The 18,546-nt window shown below is 45.6% G+C and overlaps 1 protein-coding gene across 1 annotated transcript in view; it reads right to left on the bottom strand.

Annotated features, from left to right (window-relative positions):
• RFX5 (regulatory factor X5) overlaps positions 1–18,546 on the bottom strand; it is a 58,884-nt gene that overhangs the window by 21,120 nt on the left and 19,218 nt on the right. The window contains exons 7-9 of the mRNA XM_086947345.1: positions 15,947–16,028; positions 14,582–14,780; positions 1,338–1,432 (exon numbers count right to left, since the gene is read on the bottom strand). Of these exons, the coding sequence (XP_086803471.1) occupies positions 1,338–1,432; positions 14,582–14,780; positions 15,947–16,028 (376 nt within the window). The remainder of the gene's footprint in view (positions 1–1,337; positions 1,433–14,581; positions 14,781–15,946; positions 16,029–18,546) is intronic.

The following is an 18,546-nucleotide window of genomic DNA, read 5'->3' as shown; positions in this document are numbered from 1 at the left end:
AACTCACTGGAAGGAAGGGCTTCTGGAGCCTGCCACATCTATGGCTTGTCAATACACTATGATGGCAGCTGGCACATATAAAGCAGTAACGTGCCTTTACTCTAGGATGCTGCGTGAAACTCTGCAACCCCATAAAAGGCTAAATGGGAGTTAGACCTCCAAACAGAGATCCCTGACACCACTTGGGCACAAATAGTGAGACGTGCAAGGAAGAGCACAAGGAACGCATGTTTCTAGCTGATACATTTTTATGTCCTCCACAGAGCCTACCTCACACCAGGGTAGTTGGGGAAGTATTTTAGAGCAGAGAACGCGGCGTGCCCCAGATATAATACATCAGAGGAGGACCTGGGTCATATGCTATGGGACTGCCCACAACTGCAGGATTATTGGCGGGAGATCGGTGAGACATTAAACGAAGCCATGGAAAGGGAATTACAATATAACAAAGCTGTTAGCGTATTGCATTGGTTTCCGCACACACCCAAGAATAGGATAACAAGCAAATTTATTGACATGGGTTTGATCCTGGCCAAGAGGGAAATAACGAGGAATTGGAAATCGAAAAAAGGTCCAACGCACAGGAAGTGGGTTAATGAGTTCCTCAAATGGGCGGGAAGTGAGAGCACACTCAGATTCCAGTTGGCTCGCCGTAAGTCCGATGATAAAGCACTGGAAGCGGCAACGGCATGGGAGATACTGGTGCAAGCCTTGCGAGATAGCACGTTAGATGAAGGCGAAGGAACTTCCAACCCAGATGTTGACGTCCCCACAAACACACCAGGTGCACTTACTCCATAGTTAAGCAATTACTTCTGACAGTACTCATGAATACACACTAGCAGGGCGCTCAGGCGTAGGTGAGGGCATTGGGAGGCGGGTGGGGGAGGGAGTTTGAGAGCTACCAAGTTGGGGGGGGAGGGAATAGGAGAGATTTATGAAAGGGGAGGAGGGGGGGGGAACAAAAAGCAGACTGAAGATATCCTTTCCTTGGGGGAAAAATACCAAAGTTCGGAGGTTGCTATAATAATAGTCCAATGTTTGACGACGCCCGACCTCAGGGTTGTGGGCTTATGGGCCATGTATGAGAAACAACCGAACAAGTCATATGCACTAGCGGTGACAGTGCCAAATGAATGTAAATGTATGCTATATATATTTTGGTTCTGCAATAAAAATAGTTTAAAAAAAAAAAAATAGTTCACTGCTTCCATAAGTAGTAATCTCTCTAATACAGTAGCAAGGAGAGCACAGAATTGTTAACCCACAGACTGCTTCAAAGACTGCAGGCAATTTTGTATCTGAAAAAACAGTCTAAGACAAGGACTGATTCTCACCTCCGAATCTGCGACACTCTCAGAACCTTCAACTTTGTCATTCCGGGAAGTGGGTGCAGGCTGCTTCTGGCTTCGCTGGGCATTTTCAGTGCCATCTGTCAAAAAAGAAATGCATATTTTACTTTATAAGGGACACTAGTTTGTACAACGTTTACACACAAAAAAAATCCAAGACCACTGGAAAAACAGATCAAAAGCATGGGAACTCAGAGCTATACGTCACGACATTGAAAGCCAGGCCTTCTTTGTAGTTCGTATTTATACTCAATTCATTGAGACAGATAATGCTGAGGGAAATGACCACCAAGGTCAAAGTAAGGTTTGCAAGAAAATGCCAGTATGATGTCAGGTTAAATAGCCCCCCTCCTTGGAGAACTTTTTTTCACTGAAGACCTGAATCGTATAACCATGGGCAATATTATTTGTGTGGTGGGCCCTGTGGTTAATCCAAGCAACACTTTTGTCTTTATATGTCACTGTATGAAACAGATCATTGAACACAGCAGAGAACACAGTAATATAAGACATTCTCTCAGATTTACAGAGTGCGAGTTATTACCCTTTCTTACAGGAAGAATTGAGGGTGAAGGGGAATGAGAATGTCAGTTGCATCTGTGGATCTCAATATAATTTAACTTGAGTTTTATTATTATCCATATCCTCAAAGATCCTACTCCAACACCAATAGAGTACTGGTCTTCTTGTCTACCTTGGAGGGCAACAAGAGATAAGAGATGCAATATTTCTGATTATGCTGCTAATTCTAATATTTTATAAAGAGACATGTACAATTTTCGATTAAGTGGGGTACCTCCACATATACTTACAACAGCTTCTTCTTGATGCTCTACTCATTTTTTCGATTTGCCAGAGCCAGGAATTCTTGTTTTTCATTTGATTGTTTTAATTTCTCTCCTGTACATGTTGCGACTTTGTGTTGTATTACAGTACGCCCTCTTCCCTTTGTTTGAATTAGCTAATCCACAATTAATGTCTGTTCCAAAAATGGCACTTCGTTTACATCTCGAGTCAGAATGGTGTACTCTTCACGAAAAGATTGCAACTGGTTACCTCACAACTCCTGGGAGTTCTTGTACAACCAGCAGGGGATATTACATATCAGCAGAGCTTATTGAATTGCTCAACTGAACTTTCTAGCACATCATAAATGTTACTGTACATTCTTCCATCACCCCTGGGCTTCAGAGAAGAGGACCAACGGTGTCCCCGTCCCGAGCTTCACAAGGTCTGAGCCCACTTGCAGGTTCAGCCCGACTGGTTTTCTAGCCAGAGCCTGCAGCCTTTTTTTACAGTGACCTATCCCCACTGAAACGCATTGGGCTCCTGGAGCTGATTTACACCTGGCTGCCCTCATGTCGCTGGTGGTTGACTGTTTGTGCTGCCTTGGACCTTGCCCACCATGCACATTAACTACTGGAGATTGGTCCTGTACGTTGATGTACTTTAACTGATTGCAGAACTTGTTCTTCCTTCCATAGGATAACATTGTAGAACTCAGAAATTGCACTGTGTCCACTTTTTAAACTAAAAAGAATTTATATTTAAAAATTTACTTACCTGAACGATTTTTCTCTGATGCCAAATCATATACAAGGGGACTTGGTATTTTTTATAAATTGGTGTGGATCTCCTTGAGTCTTGTGCGTCATTCTTTAATCACTGTGTGTATTTGCAAGTGTCTTGCACTCCTCTGTGTTAAGCCTAAGGCTGCTCAACAATACTACCCCTTTAATAGAGCAATTAGGGATTGCATAGCAAGCCCCTGTCCACTTATAAGGGAACCCCTGGACTCTCTACACAGTATATCAACGTATTGATATATGACATAAAGAGCCAGCTTTCTACAGTGCATCAAAGAAGACCAGGACTCAGAGTAACGAAGATTACTGGTAGTAAGTAACAGGGGCATTAACTCCCACTTTCTTTTACTGCTGCTTACTGCTTAATTTGTGACCTCCCTAAGCAGAGATTTTAGCTGGGAAAATTACCTTGCTGTTTTTCAGTCTTTTTTTTTTAAACATTATGCTTTACCCTCCTTAGGAGGGATTGGACTACATTTTTTTTTGTTAGATCAATTCATGCAATTTAGAATGTGCCTCCAATTCTCCTGGTCACTTTCAGGGTTCATATATTTTTCGCAATTTGAAGGAAGTGCCCATTAACTAGTTTTTCCATTCACTTCCTTTGGATCAGAGCTTGCCTGCAATATGTTCATCTGTCTGGCTATTGATCACCAGAAAAATTAAGAGGTTGAATTTGGTCTATGGCTCCTTGGAGAAGACAGAGAAATTCTTCTTCTATTCACTGATTACAGACACAAAGCAGAATTCTAATGTTGTTGGTCACTACTTATATAACCAGGACCCAGAATTCCAGCACGGAAAATGTCTGTGCTATCACTCGGTGATTAGTTTCCCAGGTACGAACAACTTTAGACCCCGCTCTTGAAGGTTTGAACTGTTTGCGGTAGATTGACTCCCGCCACGCCGCTCAGAAACCCCCACGGCTCGGTCGTCTCCTAACGAGCACACTTTTGGTGCAGCCTTCCTCAATCATAAAAAAAGAGAATGTGAGTCTCCAATGAATCACACACCTCGCCTTGGGCGCCTCGGATCCTGGCATCATTCACACTGCATCCAGAACACTTTCCGGTGGCTTTATACTCTTCTCCCCACGCAGCCCTTGTGTCGGCCGAGAAGGTATACTTTTACCCAGTCCTCGTCCTGAGGAGAACCTAGACTCACTAAGGTTCGAAACGCGTTGACTCCCAGCCTGTGTCAAGAACAAAGGGTGCAGCTAGGGACCAATTTAGACCACTCATGTGGGCCCTTCCTGTCAATTCCAAAAATCTCTACCCACAGGTGTTGTGAGACTGGAAAGGGGCGACCAACTCGGTCCCCCCGAACGTATGGCAGAGTGCCTCGATCCCCCCGGGAAGCCATTTTTGGGCGGGAGGCGCGTCTCGGCTGGTATGCCCGAAGCGGCGTAGCTGGGGCGCGCCCGTTCCCGCCCTAGAGTGGGCTGGCCTAGACACTGACGCAGCCAGCCACGCCCTCGGGGCAGGCAGGGGCGGGTATACGCCCGCCCTGAAGACGGATAAAAAGGGACGCCAGACCAGAAGACATCCTCTTGTTCTTGTGCTCTGAAGCTGCACCTCCTCGCTGCACGTGAGCTCGGGACAGAACGAAGAGCCAATTTTGAGCGTTTTGATCTTTCTTTTTGTCTTCCAGATACTTTGTCGGAGAGATGGCCAAGAAAGGCTCAAAGAGAATGACGACTGACCAGATGGTTCGGGTCCTCGTAAAAGAGATGTCCGAAATAAAGAAGCGGTTGGCGGAGCGAGACGGGGAGGAGGGATCGGGGCGTCCATCGGCTGGGGCAGTTCCTGGAGGGAAGCCCAAGAGGCCAAAAAGGGGACCAGCCGGGGGAGACGTCCCGGTTCCCAGTGCCCCGCTCGAGGCGCCAGCCCCGGTACCGGGGGAGGGGAATCCGATTCCGACATCCACCGAGGATATGCCTCCCGAGTTGGCGGCACAGCTAGCAGCGTGGTTGGGCGACAGTAGCGAGGGCGCCACGGCTGCCGAGGCACAAGCGCTGATGAAACAGTTACGCGAGAAACGAGATGCAGCCAAGGTGCCCGCGCCGGCTGGGGGGATAGACAAGCCACGAGTGGCGGAAGCAGCGTCCGGTGCAGGTAAGCGGCCATTGCCGATCGCGAGGGATGAGTCAGCACCCTCCCGTAGAGAAAAATTGGGGCAACATGTTCCTTTGACAATAAAGGAAAAGATTTGGGCGGGGGAATATGTGAATATTTTCTCCCTGCTTGTCGATCATTATGAGGTGGAAACTGTTAAGGGTCAAAAGGATCTAATGCATCCGAGTGTTTGGCGCGCAAAAATGGCCGCCTTTAAAGTGAATGAGAATATTGGCAACTGGGGCAATGCATGGGCAATTTTTACGTCGATTTTGGGGGAACGTAGGCCTGAATTGCTTCCCGAGTTTCCTGTTTATCAGTCACGGATTATGGGGTACTCGACATCACACCAAGGTAACCAGTGGTTCTGTTATGATAACCTTTTCAGGAAAGCGATGGAGCATAACAAAAGTTTAACGTGGGACTGTTATGATTCTTTAACATGGGATAAGATGAAGGAATCAGGAATGTTGAAAATACCGTTAGTGGGGGGTAATGTTGGCGAGTCCTCCCGCCATTATGCAGGGACGCCCTTTCGGTCAGGGGCGGGTACCGATGATTACTCGAGACCTGCCGGCAATACAGGGAAAAGGGGTTTCTGTTTCAATTTTAACAAAGGTAAATGTACTAGGCCTCAGGGATCGTGCAAGTTCAAGCATGAATGTAGTGGTTGCGGGTCGCCCCATCCTGAGTCCTCGTGCAGAGCCAGAACGGGTGAGAATGGGGGTAGAGGAGGCGCCAAACAGGTCTAATGTAGTCCGAGGGGCGCCTTTACCAACCCCGATTGATACCTTGGCGATGATTCCCTGGCTCAGTGAATACCCGGATCGTACTTCTGCTGGGGTGCTGCGGAACGGTTTTTCATATGGTTTCCGCATCCCGGTAGGGGACTTTCAGGGTGTCGGGACGTGCAAAAATCAACTTTCCGTCTTGCAACATACGACTGTAGTGCAAGATAAGATCCAGAAAGAGGTGGCCCGAGGTCGGGTCGCCGGCCCGTTTAGTGTACCCCCGGTACAGAATTTTGTCTGTTCTCCTTTAGGGGTGGTCCCCAAGAAGGACCCAGGTGAGTTTCGATTGATTCATAATTTATCAGCTCCTCATGGTCTTTCTGTAAACGATGCAATTGATCCAGAGGTATGTTCGGTGCGGTACGCATCATTCGATGAGGCCGTAGCCATTTTGAATCGCCTGGGGCCCGGGACGCTGATGGCGAAATCAGATATCGAGTCAGCGTTCCGATTGCTCCCGGTACACCCAGACGACCAGTGTCTTCTGGGATTCATGTTTCAAGGTTCATATTACATGGATAAGTGTATGCCGATGGGGTGCTCTATATCGTGTGCATATTTCGAGACTTTCAGTAGTTTTCTGCAATGGGTCTTCACGAAGAAAACGGGTTTCAGGCATGTAATGCATTACCTTGATGACTTTTTGTTCCTTGGGGCCGCCGGGGATGACGAATGCGGCCAGGCCTTGGCTGACTTTTGTGTGTTAATGGGTCAATTTGGAGTGCCATTGGCACCAGGTAAAACTGTGGGTCCCACGACTTGCCTCGAGTTTCTGGGGATTGAGTTGGACTCTAGTGAGGGTTGTTTTCGTTTACCAGCTGCCAAAGTGTTGAAATTCAGGGCAGCCCTGCAAGTATGTATGAATGCATCTAAAGTTACGCTGCATCAATTGCAGCAACTGGTGGGGAAGTTGAATTTTGCCCTGAGGGTGATCCCAATGGCCCGCCCCTTTTCCCGCTCAATTGCTCAAGCGATGGTCGGCCTTAAGGAGGGTCATCATCGCACGAGACTATCGGCTGAGGTCCGCCAGGACATGCGTATTTGGTTAGCATTTCTGGCGGACTTCAATGGTCGAGTCGTCTGGAACAAACCAGCCGTGTCCTCTGATTAGCTTGGTCTATGGACAGATTCAGCAGGAAGCATGGGCTTCGGCGCCATTTTCGGCACAAAATGGTCGGCACAAAGATGGCCGACATGGTGGCATGAAGAGGGGCTGACGAGTAATATTGCTTTCCTTGAACTGTTTCCCATTTTGGTGGCCCTCAGAACCTGGCCCGAAGGGTTCAAAGATCATTCTGTCATATTTTGGTCAGACAATATGACCGTTGTAGAATGCATCAACAGTCAGGCAGCACGTTGTAAAATGATGTTAAGGCTGCTCAAAGAAATTGTCTTACTGTGTATGCAACTGAACGTGATATTCAGAGCAAAACATGTCCCAGGGGTGTTGAATCAGGCAGCTGATGCACTGTCTCGTTTTCAAATGCAGGCTTTCTCGGGTTTCCTTCCCTCAGCGGACCCAGAACCGGCACCTTTTCCCGAAGCTCTTTGGTCTCTCGGTGCCCCGAACTTCGTCACCTCGTGGGAGAAAGTCTAGCACCAAGGACGAGGAAGGCATATGAAGGGGCGTTTAGGGCTTATTTAGCCTTTTTAGGGACTGAGAGAGAGGGGCTTTGGGGCTATGAGGAATGGGTAGTACATTTTCTGATGTTCTTGCGTAGGGCTGGGAAGTCAGTGGCTACGGCCCAGAGGCATCGTGCTGCCATTTCCTTTGTTGCCAGGGCACACAATATCCAGGACCCGACAGCGTCTTTCGTGGTACAAAAAGCGCTGCGTGGGTGGCAACGCCTTGAGGGTCGCAGAGTAGATGAGAGGCGCCCGATAGGTCTGGATAGGTTGTCCCAGTTGCTGGACGCACTCCCTGCCACATGCTCGTCTCAGTTTGAGACGTTTTTATTCCGAGCTGCGTTTACGCTTGCATTTCACGGGGCAATGAGGATAAGTGAATTAGTAGCGAGGAACAAACAGGATGTGGTGGGGGGGTTGTGTCAAGAACACGTTCAGATCAGGGGCGAGACAATGACTGTCTCCTTTGTCAGGTCCAAGACCGATCAAGATGGGATGGGTGACTGCATAATCATTCGCAGGATTCCTGGGTCCTCCATGTGTCCGGTAAAGTGTTTAGAAGATTACCTAGCACGAAGGGTGGCATCATGGGCGGGGACTTTGTTGAGACACGCGGACGCCACCCCACTGACGAAGTTTCAGTTTCAGCGGGTGCTTGCTATGTCAATTACCGCAGCGGGCTTGGACCCGGGCGAGTTCGGGACCCATTCCTTCCGGATAGGGGCTGCCACTGAAGCTACAGCCAGGGGTCTTAATGTTGAGCAAGTAAAACGAGTGGGACGTTGGTCCTCCAATTGCTATAAGAGGTATGTACGGTTGCACATGTTGTAAAGCTGTAACGATGTACTCACGCCTCTTGTTTTTGTTTGGTTTTCAGTTGCGCAAGCCTACGAGGCAGGGCGGACTATGCAGTCGACCCAACACCGGGCCAGCGGTCAGACATCACCGGCTGTGAAAAAGGAGGTGTGGGTCGTGGGCCACTCATACGTGAGGCGTGCCGCGGACGTATTCGAAGCAGGTGACATGATTCACGTAGCCTGGGAATACGGGTACAGGGTGTCCTTCTACGGAAGGGGCGGTCTCTGTATTGACCAGTTTCAAGCATTCTTTGAGGGTTTGTTAGCGCGGACGAGGTCACCGCCGTCTATAGTCATAGTACATTTGGGGGGCAATGATTTGGTCACCACCGGTAGACGACTTCTCCTAGAGGCAATGCTTTCCACTGTAAGTTGGTTGGCGAGGAAAGTTCCGGGGTGCATAATCGCGTGGTCTCATATGATCCCACGAAAAGTGTGGCGGGGGGCTATCTCGATTCCTGCTTTGAACCATTCTGTTAGAAAACTTAATAACAAAGTGAGTAGGTTGTTCCGTTCCAAGACATTGCATTCTATCTCGCATGGTTGTATCAATGATGACAGTATGTATTTGGGGGATGGTGTGCATTTGTCTCGGGTGGGGAATGAGTTACTCATAGGAGACTTCTTAGCATGGTTAAAAAACGTTGAAGCATGACCTTTAGGTAGGACTTTTGTGGGGGGCCCGGATAGCCGGTCAACTATCCGGGCCTGTGGCGGTAAGGTCATGATCGGTGAGCACTAATTAGTAGATCCCTATGAGTGGGCGTCACCCAACACGGATGGGAGCGCTCGGGAGAGGTGGCCATTGGCCCCTCAATGGGGAGGCGGTCCCTTCTAAGGATGGGTCGCCGGAAGTAAAGGAAAGGCGGTCAAGGCCCCTTCCTTTGTAGGAGGGGTTACAGCCCCCTCCTGGGGAATTTCCCGGGGCCAGTGACATCTGCGACGGCAGATGCGGTAAGTTGTGTGGGGTTGGGATAAGGTCTACGATACCTTCTAGATACCTCACACGAGTATTCGAACGACCTTTAACTGGCGTCGAGTCTTTAGGTGCCCCCGTCAAGTCAAGGGAAATTGGTAGTAGTTGCACTTGAGGTACGCCTCCGTGCTGTCGCCCATCCCAAGTGGGAGGGGTAAGTCTGGTTAGGGATCTTGACACCGGTTATGACCTTGCCGTTGGCCCTTAAACGTTAGGATGTACAATTTCAATATGTCAAGAAATGTTTTGTAGGATGCTAGTTCGGCTAGGAGAACCTCTGTATTAGAGAATCTGTTAAGGTTAGCCAAACATCGCAATATGGTAATGAAATTGTACATAACATGAAACGTTTAATGTTTTAATTTTGTTTTAATAAATACGGCCGGGATGGTCACTCCATCCCACTTCCAAAAACTTCAAGAACTGTTTCCGGTTTCCCTCCTTTTGGGGATTGTGTTGAGAGGGGGTGGCGGGTATCTCGGCCATATGGAAAGGGGCGACCAACTCGGTCCCCCCGAACGTATGGCAGAGTGCCTCGATCCCCCCGGGAAGCCATTTTTGGGCGGGAGGCGCGTCTCGGCTGGTATGCCCGAAGCGGCGTAGCTGGGGCGCGCCCGTTCCCGCCCTAGAGTGGGCTGGCCTAGACACTGACGCAGCCAGCCACGCCCTCGGGGCAGGCAGGGGCGGGTATACGCCCGCCCTGAAGACGGATAAAAAGGGACGCCAGACCAGAAGACATCCTCTTGTTCTTGTGCTCTGAAGCTGCACCTCCTCGCTGCACGTGAGCTCGGGACAGAACGAAGAGCCAATTTTGACCCACCCACCAGCCCCTGAAGACAGCCAGTTGTTTGTAATAAAGTTGATTAATTTTTGCTTCTGTTTTCGTTTACAGGTTGTAGTGTCATGTTGATGTTGAGTTTAATAAAGAATGGTCGGTTTGAGTACGTTTTGCCATTAAAGAGATTCAGATTTAGTGTTGAATTTTATGCATGCTCTTTCGGTCATAGTGGCCAATGTTTCTCAGGTTTAGTTAGCACTGTCGTATTTATTTTGGTAGGCGGTAAGGTCATGATCGGTGAGCACTAATTAGTAGATCCCTATGAGTGGGCGTCACCCAACACGGATGGGAGCGCTCGGGAGAGGTGGCCATTGGCCCCTCAATGGGGAGGCGGTCCCTTCTAAGGATGGGTCGCCGGAAGTAAAGGAAAGGCGGTCAAGGCCCCTTCCTTTGTAGGAGGGGTTACAGCCCCCTCCTGGGGAATTTCCCGGGGCCAGTGACATCTGCGACGGCAGATGCGGTAAGTTGTGTGGGGTTGGGATAAGGTCTACGATACCTTCTAGATACCTCACACGAGTATTCGAACGACCTTTAACTGGCGTCGAGTCTTTAGGTGCCCCCGTCAAGTCAAGGGAAATTGGTAGTAGTTGCACTTGAGGTACGCCTCCGTGCTGTCGCCCATCCCAAGTGGGAGGGGTAAGTCTGGTTAGGGATCTTGACACCGGTTATGACCTTGCCGTTGGCCCTTAAACGTTAGGATGTACAATTTCAATATGTCAAGAAATGTTTTGTAGGATGCTAGTTCGGCTAGGAGAACCTCTGTATTAGAGAATCTGTTAAGGTTAGCCAAACATCGCAATATGGTAATGAAATTGTACATAACATGAAACGTTTAATGTTTTAATTTTGTTTTAATAAATACGGCCGGGATGGTCACTCCATCCCACTTCCAAAAACTTCAAGAACTGTTTCCGGTTTCCCTCCTTTTGGGGATTGTGTTGAGAGGGGGTGGCGGGTATCTCGGCCATAAAGCAGGCAAATCCATTCTAGATCCACCTGTCTCACTGGTTTTTTAGCAAATGACTGGTTCTTTACACTCATAAATTGTAAAAACTGTACACATTGCAACTATCGTGCTATGTAATTTGTTTTTGAAGCATATTAGTTGGTGTCACCAAAAATCCTGAGTGTTTCCCTTAAGTGTATGTTTCCTTAATTGTAGTATTTTTGTATATATTGTATATATTCTTTCATGTTTTTACACTAACTGTTCTGATGGAATGTCTCTTTGATGTCATGGGTTTTGATGAAATAATACAAATTCATTCCTAGAATATAATAAACTTGTTTGGAAATATACAACCTCTTGGCTACACAGTACGGTTTGGCTGTGTTGTTCTATACTTTGTTTTCAACAATCCTGATGAGCCAATTTGCTCTGTTTTTTGATTATTGAGGTCCAGGCTGATTAGTGGTAGGACCCTACACCTCCTTTTGTGCATAGTTTGCTATCAAAGTGGCAGGAAACGTCAATCAGCAGTTTTGCTGATCTTAGGGTGGCCGACACTCAATTTCTGTCTTACCAATGGTGCCAGGACACTGACTATAAGAGAACAGAAAGGGTGCACAGTGGATTGGCAAGAGGTGGTGGCTCTTCCTCCAGTGCAACAGGAAACTGAGGCTTGGTGCTCCCTAACACATGGCTGATACAATGGTGGTTCAAGTTAGGTCTTTGCTGGCCCTTGTAGGTATGAAAAACCATATTCCCATGGTCGTAATGGCCCACTTCTACAAACATAGCAAATATAGATGTATAAAGACTTTTATCTGACGTGGTTAATCGTGGTTTTCTCACACTGAATCCAATGCAGTCAGTATAACTCCAACATACTTGAAAACTTTCAACCTTCCAAGTTACTGTGATCATTTTTTTCACAAGAAAAAACTATGGATAAAAACATGTATTCCTATTGCACTGTTTTGAGCGTTTTGTTTACATTCCTATTTCCCGACAGTCACCTGACCGCTTTGGAGCATGGCCCTCAGCCAGGCCCACATTAGCATTTTAGACACATGCTGCTCTCTCCTCTACCTAGTTCTGTCTAATTTTCACCATGCACAAATCATTAAGCTAATGCCTTTTCTACCCATTCCTGAGCTAGTGTGTTCACCCTCCATCCGAATCTATGTTTCCTGTCTAGCACTGATTTAGTGTGCTTCTTGCTCATTTCTGTACCAGTATGTTTTTTCCCCATTCCTGAGTGAGTATGCTTCCCTTAAATGATTTTTTTTGTAGCTCCAAAACATGTTATTTACTCCCAAATGTATTTATATCACCCTGTCCCTGTCATCCAATTAAGTCCTTAATGCCACATCCCAAACTCTGGCCATAGCATCCGACTTTAAAATATGGGTTTAGAGCATATTTCCAACTGTGACCAATGGCCTCATATCCAAGCCGAGCTTTAGTGTCCTTTTTATAACCCCAAACTTAATGGCCATCTCCAATATCGTCCCTAGAACCCTTTTTCCTATTCTGGCCCTGATGCCTACTTATGAAGCATTCTCGCTCTGCAGAAATTATGCCCAAGTCCACCTGAGGCAACCCTCTGGTAAAGATGCCAGCAAACGAGAAGCAACAGAGGTTTTGCCAGATGGTGTGACTGACAACATGTTAAAATGTAAAATCCGATTTTCTCATTATTTTGATTAAGCTATGCCTCATCCACTTTTCACCCCTGCCCTGCTTCCAGCCCGGACCTCTCGTTGACACCGCATCTGTATAAACATGAGTAAAGAATCTAGAGTGGGGCATTGTAGGCTGTGTATACATGCAGAGTCAGCGCAAAAGAACAGCTGGTGTCTGCTCGAGGGTTTTCAGACAATGGTAATCCTCAAGTAAAGTTTACTCAGATAGCATATCTTGTTGTTCAGCCTTAGGACTTAGAGATACAAAAGGGGATGATGGACGGAGCGTTTGAGCAAATCAAATACTCACCCCCAGTCAACTGATTTGGGTTTAATCCATCACCATTCTTTAGCTCACTCAGCCACCCCAGTTCAGACATGGCCATATGCAAATCAGTCTGACCCTGTGCCTCATGGGAACAGTCCAGCCCGAACTGCCAAGCCATGTCTTCCCTGGACCGGAAACAAGCATCCTGGGACCATGAGGCACAGGGTCAGACTGATTTGCATATGGCCATGCCTAAACTGGGGTGGCTGAGTGAGCTAAAGAATGGTGATGGATTAAACCCAGATCAGTTGACTGGGGGTGAGGGTTTGATTTGCTCAAACGCTTCGTCCATCATCCGCTTTTGTACAGCCTTAGGACTTAGCAATTGCACAAGACACCAAGGCTGTCGATTCTTGCTGTTATCTCATTTGTGTGTTTTTCCCAAGGCTCTATTTACCTCTGGGCGTCCCTTGTTTGTGATCTTTTGCTATAAAAACCCATGTAACCCATTGTTCAGTGTGCTTCTCAAAGGGTATCTCTATTGTGCTTGTGGGATGGGCCCCCATTCATGAACGCTAAATAAATGATCCTTGGTTTGTATTTTCACTCCAGTGTTGATTCCTCCTTACTTGTTAAGAACCTGTGGACTAAAGGGTGATCCTGCACCAGTGGGTTATTAATAATCCACTTCCACAAAAAGATCCACTTCACAGTGCATACCGGAAAACCCTCCTCATTGCCTTTGATGCCTATGCATCACTAGACTCATATATTAGATAGGCCTAATAAACCATGACTTTTATAGCCAGCCTAAAATTATCCCATAAGGCTAACATAGAAAATATTACTGTTGTGTGCCTGAACTTCAAACTGTCCAATTTTGAAACCCATTTAAAGTATCGGACTTTGTGTTTTGTACCATTTAGATATATCTTTTGCGCCTGTGCTTGTGCAATGCGATATAAAAGCAATTACAAATTTCTTCGGTGTGTGAATCAGTTTATTAACGACAAGAATCCAGCATTGTGCATTCAACGCACTTAAAATCTCAAACGAGCATTCCAGAAGCCTCTAAATTCAGCACACAATTATGTGAGTCAACCATTTCAGTCAAACACTATAGAACTAATGATCTTAGCTCAGCATTCTAGGTGCATGCCATTTCATACCAACTTTATAGGATCAAGCAAACATGTCCAGAATGAAGTTGTTTCATCAGAGTAGGTACACTGGGAAACTGCTTGGAAGACGCTGTTGATATGAAAGGGTTTGGCAGGGGCACATCAGAGAACACACAGGAAAAATTGATCTTAAACCACCACGCGTATGACAAACAAGACACTTGTGCAATAACGTAGACACGGCTAATACTGACTTAACCCCAACAAAAATAGGGTAAGTGTGCCACATCCAATTAGGGACTTGGGAGACTGACTTTACAGCACAATGAACATGACAAGGATTGTAACAGTGGATAAAAGGAGGCACAGAAAAGGAACCACAACAATGCATTGACCCATTACTGAAGGCACAAGGAAGACTAACCTGACACCACCATGGACATGACAAGCTTGGCGCTGGGGCAGCGTGGACTGATGATATGCTGCTGTATGAGGTACTGTGCCATCTCCACAACATTGTCGAAGGAACGCTGCAGGATCTTCTCGGCCCAATTACAGATGAGTGCGCAGGAGGCCTCCACAACATCGGTGCTGTAGGAATGCACCACATCTGTCAACTCCGACTGGTTAAAACGAGAACAAAGCACATTATAAAGGAAGTGACCACTGGAAATGGGCCTCAGCCTACATCCCACGAGAAATGTATTTTACTTTATGTTAGATCGTTTTGCACGTTTCAAGCTTCGATTCTTATCGGCAAATCCTAAAGCTGTAAACGGCAAAATCAGAATTTCAGACCTGTGAAGTGAGCCTGCTTTCAATAATGGAATTTTAGTTAATACAAGTTCATAGCCATACTCACTGAGCACAACCACTGACACTGCATTTGTGCCCCTAAGCACAAAACTAACCATAAACACAAAAAGACCCAATTCCTCTTTAATAGACAAATGTGAAGGGATTCAAAGGAACTGATCTGGGTAGACAGCAGCTCTAATGCATTGAAACACAACACTGCTTCTTTAAAGGCAAGCAGTTCTCTTGCCCAACAATGAACATTTGAAGTTCAAATCATTTTGATAAGGTAGCAGATTCCTAGTCCTTAAACTGGCACCATTTAAACCAAAAGATGGAGGGTAGGCTGTAGAACTAGGAATGCGGTACTTTAGTCAGGGATCATGGGATACTTTCCATGCCCCTCATGGTGCCTTTTAATATTTATTTTTCTAGAATTGGGGACTCCTGTATTCGTGGCCACAAACTTTTTCCTGAAGTTGCAGCCAGCCAAACAGCGTGTTTTGGGTTAATGGACCCTAGTTTGGGTTCACAAGCCCAAGATGGACGACACAAAAAAATATCCTTCACCAAACCACATTTGAGTACCACGTCACGTAAGACTGTGAATCTAGGTTTGCCGGCCTTCACGAATTAACAGCCCAAATATCTCTATAATTTAACCTCTTTATGGCCATACCAAAAAAATGTGAAATGCCAATTTCTTGAAAACTAATGTAAAGATCTACACCAAATTAAGCAAAAAAAACTTCATTAAGTAGTGTCTTGCCAAAATGCCTAGTTTGGTGTATTTGTTTAGGTTTTTTTGTGTATTAGAGAGCAAAGATTCCTCTGGGAATTAAAATGGAAACTTACCCTTTTTAGACCTCATGTCCTATTTTGTCGCCCACAATGATGAATAATACCCTCTCTAATGAATATCCAAAGTCTCAAGCTGTTCTCCAGTTCCTCTTGCCAGTTTCCACTTGAAATAATGGATATTAAATAAACTTACGGTGTCTGCAGTCTTCAGATCTAAGCTGGGGAGCGATGGCATTTTCACCACAGTCCTTCGCCGGATGCCACTGTAGCAATATGTTAAAATGTGTTAAGGAAATCTCGCTTTATCCTGCTCTAGGGGAGTGACATTGCCATTTCCATTGCCACCACCCTCCTCTCTGGAATAACACAAACTCATCTGCAAATTTCTTGGGAGTTGGGTCATAAACGAGCAAGCAACATCAGGCCATCACAAGAACAAACTAAGAAAGACCAAAAAGGTATAGAAATTAAAGTATGTACAGACTGAGCTGAGAAGGCAAGGAATTTGGTAACAGCACAAAAATGAAACTTAAAAAACGTGCCCTTTCTAGGCGAAAGGAGATAGGGTTAGCTCAAGCCAAGGGGGCTTCATACTCCATTTTGACATTACCAATAATTGTTTCTTGTTTCAGGCCAGGTTCAGCTGATTGAATATTTATAATTTTCCAGTGAATATCCTACGTTTGTGCACCACGATCACATTCTAAAATCTATGTTATCCGGTATGAAAACATGCTGGTAACTCAGATCAGGGTTTGTGAGAATTTTTAACACTTTAGGGCCTCCAATTCACGAATACTCTTAATCCCAATTGGGGTGCAAACTGGAAGCATTGACATTATAAATGAGCGCTGAGCAAATTACCCTTGGTAAAACCTGTAGGATTTTCTTTATCTTTTTACTATCTACATGGTGTACTCTACAAAATAAATTACCTTCATTGTCTGCCAGAAGCCAACTAATAAAAAAAAAGGATCAGAGAATTAGGTGACCACGAACCTGCCCTACTAAGCAAAAACCTTGGTCTTAAGGTCCTTACTATAACGTAGGAGGGTGGATCTGTTTTTAACATTTATTGGGAATGTGGTCCGTTGTTTTGTGCCTGCAAGCGAAAACTCACAGTCCCCCTTTCTGCACAGGCAAGTCTTACGAATGACAAGCAGTGTAAATTCCGACAATATCAAAGAGCAGTCTTTCCTCATTTGTTCCAGGAAATAAAGTTAGGCTGGGATTTGACAGATTTGTTGAGTAGGCATAGAATCTTAACTACAATTGTTTTCTGCCCTTGTAGCCAGTGAAGGGATTGGATTCCTCGCGCAACGCTCTGCCTTCTTGACATTGAGAATCTGCTTGGAGGCTTCATTTTGTGCACCCTGCAATTTGGTAATGAGAAAAACGCACAATGGTATTACTGTAATCCGATTTGTAATTTATGATTACTTTTACAATCAGAGAGTGATTTTTTTATCAATAAAAGGAATCGACTGTTTGAGAAGTCCAAAGCAGAAGCAGCTGGATGTATCTGTGGCCCCAATAATTGTATTTAAATTTAATTGTGCATCTCAAATAACACCCATGTTCTTACTATGGTTGGCAAGTTATGTACGAAGACTAAAGCAGGGGCTGTGGCAGCTTCTTCTCGATACTTGTGTTGATTTACTGCCCTTAACCAGGTTACGGAGTATCTCCGTCTAGGTTCCCTTGAGCTTCAGCCCACTGTACCTCATCAATGCTTCCACTGATTTCAGGACTTCAGAATTCATCTTGCGGTCTTCTGACACGCACATGAATATGCGTGCCATTGGCATAGGAATGGTGCTGTAATTTTTTTCATTAAGGCTTCTGATGAGCCATGATGTAAAAATGTTAAAATCTGACATTGTGCATCCTTGAGGGACTCCAAAGTTCACCATTAACTCCACTGAGCATTAGATCCCCAACTTGCTGCTGGATACAACACAAATGTTTCTGTGGACATGTGAGAAAGTACAAGATAGTGGCATCAAATGTTTAATGTGGCCAACAGATTGTCCAACAGATTTAAGAGGATAATAAGAAACAGATCTTTGACTCAGGCCATCAGGACGTCATCCAAAAGTGCCACTAATGTGATTTCCACTCCATATCCATAGCTATTTAACCGGTTAAGTTCCTCAAAATGACTCCGCAGTAGGAATAGTAATTTTAAGTCTTCAGGATCCCTTGAAGCTATCTTTAACAAGGGATATTAAACTGATTTCTTCAGACCTCCAGAAACTATCTGTGCTTTGTGTCTGGTTGATGAATCTTGCGACACAGATTGGAATAAACTGCCTTATTTTTCTATTGACTAAAACACATCGTATTAAACAGAGGTGGGTATAATTTTGTCATATAAAATGATGGTTCTAGTCTCCCTCTAACTTCTTGGAAGAATTAGTGGAGCAATCTAGCTGATATAGAACTTCAACATTGCATATAGTTTTTGAGAGATTAAATTATGGAAATCTAAAGCAGCCGTACTTTTCATAAAAAAGATTGGAAGGCTCAGCTTGAGGTGATAGGTTGAGGACAATGCACGAAGGATTCTTTATTGTCTGAATTGTAGATTGGTATTTAGTGCTTTGTATATCTCTTGCGAGGCTGAAGGAGGATTATCGATTATGAAAGCTCCTCTATATCTATGATTTATATAGTATTCCAAATGCTTGATAAGGATGAGCAAGCGGTCCGATTTTCATCTTGTTTCCAGTGGCACAGTGAGCACAGGATCCACATCCTTGAATTCCTGTTGCATTTAGGGAGTCAAACTGA

This window comes from Lissotriton vulgaris, chromosome 12, assembly GCF_964263255.1.
Source record: "Lissotriton vulgaris chromosome 12, aLisVul1.2, whole genome shotgun sequence".
NCBI classification, from domain to species: Eukaryota; Metazoa; Chordata; class Amphibia; order Caudata; family Salamandridae; genus Lissotriton; species Lissotriton vulgaris.
This window is presented reverse-complemented; position numbering and strand designations above follow the sequence as displayed.